The sequence below is a fragment of the Hyla sarda genome, chromosome 1 (genome assembly GCF_029499605.1).
Source record: "Hyla sarda isolate aHylSar1 chromosome 1, aHylSar1.hap1, whole genome shotgun sequence".
Taxonomy (NCBI): domain Eukaryota; kingdom Metazoa; phylum Chordata; class Amphibia; order Anura; family Hylidae; genus Hyla; species Hyla sarda.
This window is the reverse complement of record NC_079189.1, coordinates 400,962,585-400,976,190: the sequence shown is the minus strand read 5'-3', so window position 1 is coordinate 400,976,190 and position 13,606 is coordinate 400,962,585. Positions and strand designations below refer to the sequence as shown.

Sequence of the window (13,606 nt, the reverse complement as noted above, 5' to 3'; positions counted from 1 at the left end):
TTGCAAAACTACAACTTCCAGCATGCACGGTCTGTCAGTACATGCTGGGAGTTGTAGTTTTGAAACAGCTGGAGGCTTGACCCCCCCCCCCCCATGTGAACGTACAGGGTACATTCACACGGGCGGGTTTACAGCAAGTTTCCTGCTTCAAGTATGAGCTGCGGCAAATTTTTCGCTGCAGCGCAAATTCCTAGCGGGAAACTCACCGTAACCCGCCAGTGTGACTGTACCCTAAAAACACTACACTACACTACACTTATAATGTCTCCGCTGTCTCGTGGACACAGCTTCACATCAAGTTTATACCGAATCTCAAGGAAAGACACGCTGGTTTGCTTAACTGATGTAATCTTTACTGAGATATAATGAAAGTGCGCGGTAAAACTGTAAAACAAACATATGAAAGACAAATATAAGCATGGCTATTCAAGTGCCTTACATTATGCATAGCTAATACATAGATAGTCTAACATGTGCTCACTTACTACACACTGAAAACACATTATCTATCTACAAATGCCGAGCATCTCTCTACACAGGCTAACTAACAATTCCTTACTCACAGGCTTTGGTATTTATCAGATTTGCAGTCTGTATTAGCTTTAAGAAGTCCTGTGGATCTGGTCACTGTGGTGGCTGGAGCTGGAATGAATGAGACATGCCGGAGCTAGTCCTATGCTTTAGAGAGAAGGCCCGCCTCTAGGCTTCAAGAAAATGGAGGGTCTTAAAGGAACAGACCCTGCTGAGTGCCAAGCATGTAAAATACATTGCGAAGGCAGCACACTCCCCACCTGGCATACTTTTTGTTATGCCACTAACCCTTGGACAGGAGTAAAACTACTTCAGAAATTGGCCTTGCATACACTTTGGGAATGCCCTGTCTAACAATCCTAACTTCAACCTTTCTAACTCTAGCATCACTACTAGGATCAGTCCCCACAATGAGTCCAATAGGCCACTCGTTCCTGTGGGCCTGAGAGTCTTTCAGTAAAACAACGTCTCCAACTTGTAAATTGGGCTTGTCATCTTGCCATTTCTTGCGTGGCTGGAGTGTCACCAGGTATTCCTGTCTCCATCTCTTCCAGAAAATGTCCGCAAGACTTTGAACTTGTTTCCATTGCTTGGTGTACAAGTCCTTGAGGTCAAAGTCTCCTGTGGGGGCTGTCACTGGTTCCATCTTCTGAGTCAACAGCATTGCAGGTGTCAAGACTGCCGGCATCTCCGGATCTGTGGACACTGGAACCAAAGGTCTGGCGTTCATAATGGCCATGACTTCAGCCATTAGCGTAGTCAAAGCTTCATGTGTGAGGCGAGTAGACCCAACCTTCAGGAGCATGGCATCCAGAATGCGACGAGCTACTCCTATCATCCTCTCCCAGGCTCCTCCCATATGCGATGCGTGAGGAGGATTAAAAGTCCAAGTGCATCCTTGGTTTTGAAGATAGGAACCTGTTTCAGAGTCTGTAGAAATGATCTTCAACTCTTTGCAAGCCCCAATAAAGTTTGTGCCACGGTCTGAACGAATCAATTTTGCTGGTCCTCGGATAGAGAAGAATCTTCTCAAGGCATTGATGAAACTTGAAGTGGATAAAGATTCAATCACTTCAATGTGAACTGCTCTGGTACTCAGGCAGGAGAACAGAACAGCCCAACGTTTACTCTCGGCACTGCCTCCTCTGGTCTTGCGAGAAGAGATGTTCCAAGGGCCAAAAACGTCTAGACCTACGTGAGTGAATGGAGGATCTGAAGAAAGTCTGTCCGCAGGTAAGTTTGACATCTTCTGAACTTCAAGTTTCCCTCTAATCTTCTTGCAGGTCACGCATTTGCTGATCACACTGGAGACTAGTCTCTTACCTCCTATGATCCACAACCCTGCTGACCGTACCGCTCCTTCAGTGAAGTGTCGACCTTGATGTGCGACTTGCTCGTGATAATGTCTCACCAGAAGAAGAGCGATGTGATGATTTTTGGGTATGATGAAGGGATGTCTCTCTTGGATAGTTGTATCTGCTGCCGACAAGCGACCTCCAATTCTTAACACTCCATCTTCGTCGAGGATAGGGTTCAACTTCTTTAGCGTATTGTGTCGAGAAATCTCTTCCTTTTTCATAAGGCTTTGGATTTCTTCTTTAAAGACTTCCTGCTGGATGCATCTGATGATCGTGACCTTGGCTTGTTCAAGGTGGTCATTGCTATGCTGATCAGTATTGGTAGCTCTGCAGGAGGATCTGGCTAGACAGATAAGTTTTCCGATTGCACGGGTCAGCGACTTCCAGCTGGAAAACCTTTCAAATCTATGAGCGCCCAGACTGTCTCTTGTAACTATAGTCCTACAAACTGTCACTTGAGGTCTTACCTCTTTGTCTTGATCTGGTTCTATGAGCTGAAAGGTCTCTACCTGAGTATTTTCTTTGGTTTCTGGTTTACGAAGAAAGGATGGACCTACAAACCAGTTAGTTTGCTTGAGCGCAGCGGCTGGCACTAGTCTTGTCCCATGATCAGCGGGGTTCTTGTCAGTGCTGATGTAATGCCACTGTTCTGGACTTGTAGACTTTCTGATACGTGTCACTCTGTTGGCCACGTATGTATAAAATCTTCTTGAAGCATTGTGAATATATCCTAACACAATCTTGCTGTCTGTATAAAAGTTAATTGCATGGATCTCGATGTCCAGTTCTGTTGTAATCATGTCTGCCATTTCCACAGCTAAGACAGCAGCACAAAGTTCTAGACGTGGGACAGTGTGAGCCGGTCTGGGAGCCAGCTTAGATTTTCCCATGAGGAACCCGACATAGCTTTGTCCCTCAGTGTCTATTACCCTAAGGTAGGCGACAGATGCGATAGCCATAGTGGAGGCGTCAGAGAATATGCATATTTCTCTTCTCTTTGTAGCAGACAAGGAAACAGATACGTATGGTCTAGGGATGTTGAGTTGTTCAAGCTCTAACAATGAGTCTTTCCACAACTTCCACTGCATTTCCTTCTCTTCAGGTAGAGGTATGTCCCAGTCACTTTGTTCTTGCTCAGTAGTGATCTGTCTCAAAAGAGCTTTGCCTTGCATGATGATGGGTGCTACGAACCCCAGGGGGTCGTAAAGACTGTTGACTGTAGATAGGACACCTCTTTTTGTGAATGGCTTCTCTTCTCTGGAGACCCTGAAGGTGAAACTGTCAGTCTTCAGGTCCCAACTAATCCCAAGACTTCTTTGCAAGGGTGGTGATTCTGTTCCTAGATCCAAGTCTTTGAGGTCTTTAGCACGGTCTTCCATTGGAAATGCTTCCATGACTCTGTTGCTGTTGGAAGCTACCTTGTTCAGTCTTATGTTGGATTCTGCCAACATTTCTCTTGTACTTTTCAGGACGTTGATAGCTTCTTCGTTGTTGGAGAAAGAAGCAAGTCCATCATCTACGTAGAAGTTCTTCATGACGAACTGTGTGGCTTCTTGACCATGTCTTTCACCTTGCTGTGCTGCTCGTCTCAGGTTGTAGATAGCTACAGCTGGAGAAGGGCTGTTTCCAAACACATGTACCTTCATCCTGTACTCTGTGATTTCTTTGTTAAAGTCGTTGTCTGTATACCACAGGAACCTTAAGTAGTCTCTGTGATCTTCACGAACAAGGAAACAGTAGAACATCTGTTGTACGTCTGCTGTCACTGCTATGAGTTCTTTTCTGAACCTGATGAGTACTCCAAGGAGTGTATTGTTCAGGTCAGGTCCGCTGAGAAGGACATCATTTAGTGAGATGCCTTTGTGCTTCGCACTAGAGTCAAATACTACGCGTATCTGGCCTGGTTTCTGAGGATGGTACACCCCAAATATTGGTAAGTACCAGTGTTCTTGGTTCTCTTGTAGTGGTGGTGCCCTTTCAGCTTGATCGTTATCAAAGATCTTCTGCATGAAGGCTTGGAAGTGTTTCTTCATATTTGGCTTTCTTTGTAGCATGTGCTGCAACGAGGTGAAGCGTTTCTCTGCTTGTACCTTGTTGTCAGGAAGGCGATGGCGTGGTGACCGGAAGGGTAGAGGGGCTACCCAGCTGCCTGATTTGTCTCTAAAGACTTCTCTGTCCATGATCTCAAGGAAGAGAGTATCTTCCACAGAGGGTGCTAGCTTGTCGTCATCTCGTGTTCTTTCAAACACCTTACCGCCCAGTTCATCTGTATCTCCAGTTGAGGCTAAGTCTTCCATGCACCTCTGGATACTCCGATGATGTGTTGGGTTTACAAGTCTCTCTTTAATGTGTAGACTGTTGGTACATGGGCAAAGACAAGATGTACGACCATTCTGTAACAGATGTGTTCTGTAGACATTTACCTTTTCTGGTTTGTGGAGTCCGTCTAGACACACTTCTCCAACGATGACCCATCCGAGATCAAGGCGTTGTGCAAATGGTGCATTGTGTGGCCCATTGTACTGTTCTCTGACTTTGTGCACTTTGAGGATATCTCTCCCAAGTAGAAGGATGATTGCAGCATCTGGATCTAGTGCTGGTATCTGGTCTGCTATTCGCACCAGATGGGGGTGATGACGAGCAACTTCAGGTGTGGGGATCTCTGACCTGTCGTCTGGTATCTCATCACATTCTATGAGGGTAGGAAGAGTCACCTTTGTCTTTCCATCTAATGACTCAATTATGTAGTTGTTTGCTCTTCTCCCTGTTGTCTCTACAACTCCAGAACAAGTCTTCAGGGTGTATGGAGTTGGACTTCCTTTGTCACCGAAGAGGTCAAAGAACTCTGTTTTTGCCAGAGATCTGTTACTTTGTTCATCCAAGACTGTGTACATCTTGATTGCTTTTTCTCTGAAGCCTGCAGGATACACCTTGACTAAGCATATTTTGGAACATGATCTGGGGCGGCCCTGCTCTGTACAGATCTCAGTACACTTTGAGTTTACTGCTGGCGTTGTACTCTCGCCTTGCTCCCCACCATGATCTTCTTGAGTTGCTGGAACTTCTTGTTTCCATGGTGGTGGTCCTGGGTGTAGTGCTGACAGGTGTTTGTCACTGTTGCACTCTGTGCATTGTATTGTTTTTGTACAGTCTTTTGCAAAATGCTGAATTGAAGCGCAACATCTGAAACAAATGTGATTGTCTTTAAGGTAAGCTTTGCGCTCTTCTAATGTCTTACTTCTGAAACTGCGACATTTTCTTAGTGGATGAGGCTTGTTGTGGATGAGACATATTTTGTCTGGCTCCTCAACTTTCTTACTTGCGCTGTCTTCCTGATTGACTGCAGACTCAGGCGAGATTTCTGTCTTCCGTACAGAAACTGTTGCTCTGCGTTCTTTGTAAGGCGTTGGAGGTTTTTGCTCTACCTTTGGGGAGCTTGCAGTTCTCTTGTTCAGGAAAGCAAAGCTTGGATCATTGCGTGTTTCAGCTTGGTCTACGATGAATTCAGCAAGGAAGGCAAATGGTGGAAATGCGACTCGATGTTCTTTCTTGTATCTTGATGCTTGAGTGACCCACCTTTCCTGCAAGTTGAAAGGAAGTTTCTCGATTATGGGATCAACTCCACGTGCTGTATCTAAGTATGAGAGACCTGGCAGATATCCACTAGACTTAGCGGCTTCTATTTCTAAGAGTAGGTCCCCAAACCCTCTCAGCTTTTGATTGTCTTTGTTTGTCATTCTTGGATAGTTTTCTATCCTCTTCAGAAGAGCATCTTCAATCACTTCAGGTGACCCATAGCAGTGTTCTAGTCTCCTCCACACCATTACAAGTCCTGCTGCTGCATCATGAACATGTACTGATCTGATTCTTTGGGCTTGCTCAGTGGACTCTGGTCCTAGCCATTTGACGAGCAGATCAAGCTTTTCTCTGTCTGTCAGATCTAAGTCTTGGGTACCGCTTAGGAAAGATGACTTCCAGGCCCAGTAGTTTTCTGGACGGTCGTCGAATTTCATGAGACCAGCGCTCACTATCTCACGGCGCATCAGGAATCTTGCTACCTCTGTAGCTCTTGCTGCATCTGGTGAATACTTCCTGGGTGTAAACTCAGGGTATGGCTGCGGCTGGTAAGGCTGATGAGGTACTTGACTAAGTCTGCTTTCTTCTCCTCTGTTGTAAGTCTTTCTGCTATAATCCAGACTTGTATTTGCTTGAGGAGGGAGTACATCAGCATCCGTTTGCACTCTTGTCAGGTTGGCAGATTGGTCTCTGAGGATGTGACCACTTGACTTCCTACCCTGAGGTTCTGATTCAGTCTTGCAGTGTTGCATAGTATCAAAGTTGCTTATTGCTGGTGGAGTCAATGATGGCCTTGGTGTGTCATTGAACTGCTGGTCAGTGTACATGGTTACTTGTGACTGTATGTACTCACGGGTACGTTGGCTTGCGCTGAGGGGTGACATCTGGGTTTCTATGTCAGCGAACTGAGCTTCGGCAGCCCTTGTGAGAACTTCTGCCTCGGCTAAGGCTGCTGCAGCGTTTTTCTGCTGTTGCAATAAGTGTAAAGATGCTTGCACTTCAGCTTTTCTTCTAAGTGCTTCAGCTTGTTCTTTCATCAATTCAGCTTTTCTTCTAAGTGCTTCAGATTCACTTTTTGCTTGTTCTTTCATCAATTCAGCTTTTCTTCTAAGTGCTTCAGATTCACTTTTTGCTTGTTCTTTCATCAATTCAGCTTCCTGCTTTGCATAGGACGCCATTGAACAAGCTGCCTCTGCTTTCGCTCTTGCCTTAGTTGCTATGGCGCTAGCGGATGACAGGCTGGTGGTGCTTGACTGTCTAGAACTATGGCGTTTAAATCTTGATGCATCGGCGCTAACCGAAGTTAGATTTGTTTGACTGGACGCTCTAGACAATGTTGTGCACCTAGATCTACTTCTTGGCAAGGTGTCTTCCTCTTTATAGGAGCATTGAGGGTTAACTGTCAGAGTGCTGTTCTCTGGGTTCTGCATCTTGATTTAGCTGGCAGCGTAGATAATGATGATGACTGGACACAGCACAGCGGTGATATAGCACGTGAGAGAATTAGTTTCACTTTCTAGTGCTTCGCGCCCTTACTCCGACACAGACTGCAGGGCACAGGATTTATGAGTCTTTTTTACTGCTGCGGACGATTCAAAGCTGATTAACTGCTTCTGATAAAGTTTTAAAAGCCTTTTTACTATAATGTCTCCGCTGTCTCGTGGACACAGCTTCACATCAAGTTTATACCGAATCTCAAGGAAAGACACGCTGGTTTGCTTAACTGATGTAATCTTTACTGAGATATAATGAAAGTGCGCGGTAAAACTGTAAAACAAACATATGAAAGACAAATATAAGCATGGCTATTCAAGTGCCTTACATTATGCATAGCTAATACATAGATAGTCTAACATGTGCTCACTTACTACACACTGAAAACACATTATCTATCTACAAATGCCGAGCATCTCTCTACACAGGCTAACTAACAATTCCGTACTCACAGGCTTTGGTATTTATCAGATTTGCAGTCTGTATTAGCTTTAAGAAGTCCTGTGGATCTGGTCACTGTGGTGGCTGGAGCTGGAATGAATGAGACATGCCGGAGCTAGTCCTATGCTTTAGAGAGAAGGCCCGCCTCTAGGCTTCAAGAAAATGGAGGGTCTTAAAGGAACAGACCCTGCTGAGTGCCAAGCATGTAAAATACATTGCGAAGGCAGCACAACACTAACACCTAATAAAGAGTAAAACACTACATATACACCCCTTACACTGTCCCCCCCCCCCAATGAAAATGAAAAACGTATTGTACGGCAGTGTTTCCAAAACGGAGCCTCCAGCTGTTGCAAAACAACAACTCCCAGCATTTCCGGACAGCCACTGACTGTCCAGGCATGCTGGGAGTTTAGCAACAGCTGGAGGCACCCTGTTTGGGAATCACTGGCATAGAATACCCCTATGTCCACCCCTATGCAATCCCTAATTTAGTCCTCAAATGCGCATGGCGCTCTCTCACTTCGGAGCCCTTTCATGAGAAACAGTTTAGGGACACATATGGGGTATCTCCGTACTCGGGAGAAATTACACTACAAATTTTGGGGGGCTTTTTCTCCTTTTACCCCTTATGAAAAGGAAAAGCTGGGATCTACACCAGCCTGTTAGTGTAAAAAAATTTTTTTTTACACAAACATGCTGGTGTTGCCCTTTACTTTTTATTTTCACAAGAGGTAAAAGGAAAAAAAGACCCCCAAAATTTGTAAAGCAATTTCTCCTGAGTACGGAAATACCCCATATGTGGGCGTAAAATGCTCTGCGGGCGCACAACAAGGCTCAGGAGTGAGAGCGCACCATGTACATTTGAGGCCGAAATTGGTGATTTGCACAGGGGTGGCTGATTTTTACAGCGGTTCTGACATAAACCCAAAAAAATAAATACACATGTGATCCCATTTTGGAAACTACACTCCTCACGGAATGTAACAAGGGGTACAGTGAGCATTTACGCCCCACAAGTGTCTGACAGATTTTGGAACAGTGGTCCGTGAAAATGAAAAATGTCATTTTTTTGTTTGCACAGCCCACTGTTCCAAACATCTGTCAAACGCCAGTAGAGTGTAAATGCTCACTGTACCCCTTATTACATTTCGTGAGGGGTGTAGTTTCCAAAATGGGGTCACATGTGGGGGGGTCCACTGTTCTGGCACCACGGGGGGCTTTGTAAATGCACATGGCCCCCGACTTCCATTCCAAACAAATTATCTCTCTAAAAGCTCAATGGCGCTCCTTCTCTTCTGAGCATTGTAGTTCGCTCGCAGTGCACTTGACGTCCAAACATGGGGTATTTCCATACTCAGAAGAAATGGGGTGACAAATTTTGGGGGGCATTTTCTCCTATTACTCTTTGTAAAAAAGTAAAATTTGGGGAAAAACCAGCATTTTAGTGGAAATTTTTTTTTTCATTTACACATCCGACTTTAAAAAAAAGTTGTCAAACACTTGTGGGGTGTTAAGGCTCACCGTACCCCTTGTTATGTTCCTTGAGGGGTGTCGTTTCCATAATAGTGTGCGATGTGGGGGGTTTTGCTGTCCTGGCACCATAGGGGCTTCCTAAATGGGACATGCCCCCCAAAAACCATTTCAGAAAAACTCACTCTCCTAAATCCCATTGTTGCTCCTTCCCTTCTGAGCCCTCTACTGCGCCCGCCGAACACTTGACATACACATATGAGGTATTTTCTTACTCGAGAGAAATTGGGTTACAAATTTTGAGAGGATTTTTTTCCTTTTACCCCTTGTAAAAATTCAAAAACTGGGTCTACAAGAACATGCCAGTGTAAAAAATGAAGATTTTGAATTTTCTCCTTCACTTTGCTGCTATTCCTGTGAAACACCTAAAGGGTTAACACACTTACTGAATGTCATTTTGAATACTTTGAGGGGTGCAGTTTTTATAATGGGGTCATTTATGGGGTATTTCTAACCAGAAGACCCTTCAAATCCACTTCAAACCTGAACTAGTCCCTGAAAAATTCCGATTTTGAAAAATTGGAAAATTGCTGCTGAACTTTGAAGCCCTCTGATGTTTTCCAAAAGTAAAAACATGTCAACTTTATGATGCAAACACAAAGTAGACATATTGTATATGTGAATCAATATATCATTTATTTGGAATATCCATATTCCTTATAAGCAGAGAGCTTCAAAGTTAGAAAAATGCTAAATTTTCAAATTTTTCATGAAATTTTCAAATTTTTCACCAAGAAAGGATGCAAGTATCGACGAAAATTTACCACTAACATAAAGTAGAATATGTCACGAAAAAACTGTCTCGGAATCAAATTTATAAATATAAGCATCCCAGAGTTATCAATGCTTAAAGTGACAGTGGTCAGATGGGCTCCGTCCCCAAGGGGTTAAGGTCAAAATGGGCTTGGTCCCCAAGGGGATAAGCTGCCCGGCAGAGAGCTGAAGGGGTGCCTGAAGCCTTAGCTGGACAGCCAGGGGTTAATGCTGGTAACCGCTGGCTCCAGACACTTTCTGCAGTAGGTTCTGTCTTCTTGCTCCAAGCCTACACAAGCCTTTAGTTCCGGCTCGCACACTGAAGAGGCGTCACCGCTGGGGATTGACTGGGGGCAGAGCTGCGATTGCTCCCACGCGTGGGAAATATTGGAATTGATTTAACCCCTTCAGGTACGGACTTTGCACAGTTAATAATAGCAGTTAACAGTCCTTCCTTCACCTTCCCCACTACTTGTATTCGCGCCACAGTAAACAAATTCTTGTAACACAGTCCTGTACACTTTGTTGGCGCACACTTTTTTTTCACAGATATGAGACTTTCAATAAAACACAGTTCAGACTTGGGGGGTAGGACGTGCGGTAACTTGTTTTCGGCGTACACCCGCATACTTTTAACCCCTTAAGGATCTATGATGTACCGGTACCGATGTAACATTGCAAAAAAAGAAGTGAAAAAAAAGTGAATAAAGATCATTTAACCCCTCCCCTAATGAAAGTTTGAATCACCCCCCTTTTCCCATAAAAAAACACAGTGTAAATAAAAATAAACATATATGGTATCACCACGTGCGGAAATGTCCAAATTATAAAAATATATTGTTAATTAAACCGCACGGTCAATGGGGTATGCACAAAAAAATTCCAAAGTCCAAAATAGTGCATTTTTGGTCACTTTTTATATAATGAAAAAATGAATAAAAAGCGATCAATAAGTCCTATCAAACATGGTACCGCTAAAAACTTCAGATCACGGCACAAAAAATGAGCCCTCATACTGCCCCATATGCGCAAAAATAAAAAAAGTTATAAGGGTCAGAATATGACAATTTTAAACGTATAAATTTTCGTGCATGTAGTTATGATTTTTTCCAGAAGTACGACAAAATCAAACCTATATAATTAGGGTATCATTTTAATCGTATGAACGTACAGAATAAAGATAAGGTGTCATTTTTACCGAAAAATGTACTACGTAGAAACGGAAGCCCCCAAAATTTACAAAATGGCATTTTTTCTTCAATTTTGTCTCACTTTTTTTTTTTCCATTTCTCCGTAGATTTTTGGGTAAAATGACTGACGTCATTACAAAGTAGAATTGTTGGTGCAAAAAACAAGCAATCATATGGATTTTTAGGTGCAAAATTGACAGAGTTATGATTTTTTAAAAATAAGGAGGAAAAAACGAAAATACAAAAATGGACCCCCGGGTCCTTAAGGGGTTAATGGGTGGCCGGACTTGACTTGGTGACTGAATGGTTAAGGCACACACCCGTATCCTGTTCGTGGGATGACAGAATATGTGGTGAGCCACGAGTGGTGCAGGTGAAATGGTGGGATCTGATGGTATTAACCCCGGGGTCGGATGGTATTAACCCTTATATGTCTGTGACGCCAGTGTGGTTTTTGGGGCTCCGGGGCACCACACAAACGGGAACTCCGCTTTCCCACAGACTAGAGGTGAAATAAGAGTCCACAAACAGATGCAGGTTAACGGAGGCTTTACTGAACTGAAGACAGGTGTTAATATCTTCACAGCTTTGGCCAGATTGACCCTGGGGGAATGACCAGTATCCAGAGGACCTCACAGCTTGTAGGGCCAATACTTGTATTTAAGATTAAACTTGACTTGTATTCAGGCTTGACTATAATTAGACTTGATTTGTATATGACTAGCTGCAGCGACAGCAAACATAAACTTGACTTACTGGAGACTTGTATCTCTGCGGCACTCCAGATGCTGCCCACTGTCCTAAGATTCTCTGGTGGTAGCTGCTTCAGCAAAGACTTTGATGTTATAGCTAAGAGCACATGACCCAAAGACCTAGTGACTAAAGATGGCAGCCCCTTATATAGAGAGGGGGCTGGACTGTAGCCCATTGTTCAAGCTGTGAGTCATAGAGTAACCCGGTACCCTCTGGGATTAACATGTTTCAACAAATCATATAACAGCATGTGGTGACAGATGAGAGGATACTGTCTTGTGGTAGTGTAGGGCAGTTAGGGTGTTGCTGTTCAGGATAGTTAAGGGCACTATTAACCCTTGTCACTCGTGATGCCAGGGTGAGGGTTAAATGCTGAGTTCTTGATAGGCCGATTGCCACCCTTCCCAAAAGCAATAGGTGATGCAGAAATAAAGGATTGTCCACAACCACTGTTAACTGAAAACTTGCTGGAACTTTTACTGAAGAATTTCTGTACATGTAGTAAAAGTACTAGTCCAGATAACAGAGTCTCTTTTCATATAGTTTGAGCAGCGATTGACAGTTGGTTGGGATCAGGTAAGCCCAATTTAGCTTCTTAAGGATTATATAGCAGAGATCTGCTGGATTTAGGGGAGTAATTAGGTCCAGTGATCTTGCGATGAGTAGCGGGGAATTGTTTAGTCTATCCGCTATGCTAAAGGCCTAGGCTGCAAGGCCTTGGCCTAGCAAATCGTTTTGCAAGCTGCAGAGGTCCTACCTTTTCCAGAGTCAGCAACCTAAGAGAGGGAGAGGACAGTGCATTGTGGGTGAACACGTCACGGGAACCTCCAAAGGTCCTGTAGGAAAACCATAAAGTTCTAACCTAACCACGTGACCTGCAGGTCCTGCTACTCTCGGAACAGGTAGATAACCAAATATATACATATGTATACTTATAATTATATTTATATTAATAAGAACTGCTACATAGTCATTGCCTAACTGAGGGGTGACAAGGGGAAAAACTACAAAAGAGGGACCCTGACGTCCTAGGGACTCTGACTATGGGGACCTCTATACAGGTAACGGGACACCACAAGCATAACATATCATGTGACAGGCTCACAGGTGCTGGAGTCCTCCAAAGGTCCTATTGACTACCTATACATAGAGATCCTAAGGCATTAAGGTAATACAGACATAGTAATAAATCAGCAGGATATAACACGAGGAGACCCTGCAGGGGAGCCCCCAGGTCACTGAGGGACTCAACCTGACAGGGCCTACAGGAAGCTTAAAGGACAACTGTAGTGGTACAGTTTTATATATGCCCGTGCCCGGGCCTCAAAAATAAACAAAATAAACTCATATATACCTTCCTACGAGCCCTAGCGATGTCCCGCCCCGGCCTGTGATAGGCTGAGCCCACTGTCATGTAAGGAGCTCTGGCCGGCTTCTTACATGACAGTTGTCTGAGCCTATCATCAGCTGGGGCGGGACATCGATACGTCCGGTGATACGCCGACGGCTCTGCGGCGTCCCCGTCCCCAGGAAGTGGAATGGCGTCAGCACTGCCGGACCATGAGGCCTGTGCCGGACCAACGGGGGCATGTAGGAAGGTATGTATGAGTTTATTTTTTTTATTTTTGAGGCACGGGCATATATAAAACTGTACCACTACAGTTGTCCTTTAATACTAAATACCTGTAGTGGGACACCACACATGTACATAGCATCACTACCCTACCACCTACATACAGGCCCATGTAAACTGCATCCCTCCACTACCATATACATACAGTTCCATGTAAATAACATCACGGTCTCCCTCCAGCCCCTCCAACATACAGTCACATGTCTATAATATCCCTCTCCATTACACTATCATTACCCCCAGCAGTCAGCAACTTACCACTTCCTACATACTTCAGTAATATATAGGCCCCGCCCCTTCCTGGAATAGACCCCACCCCTAATGTGATGTCACTTACCTGGAGC

At 44.3% G+C, this 13,606-nt stretch overlaps 1 protein-coding gene across 1 annotated transcript; it reads right to left on the bottom strand.

The window, feature by feature from the left end:
* Positions 1-249: 249 nt before the first annotated feature.
* On the bottom strand, positions 250-4,621 carry LOC130277227 (uncharacterized). The gene is made up of 2 exons (XM_056527690.1): positions 564-4,621; positions 250-384 (listed from the first exon to the last, which is right to left on the bottom strand). Exon 1 carries the CDS (start codon positions 4,184-4,186, stop codon positions 815-817), a length of 3,372 nt encoding a protein of 1,123 aa, XP_056383665.1. The 5' UTR covers positions 4,187-4,621; the 3' UTR covers positions 250-384; positions 564-814.
* Between the last annotated feature and the right edge of the window lie 8,985 nt (positions 4,622-13,606).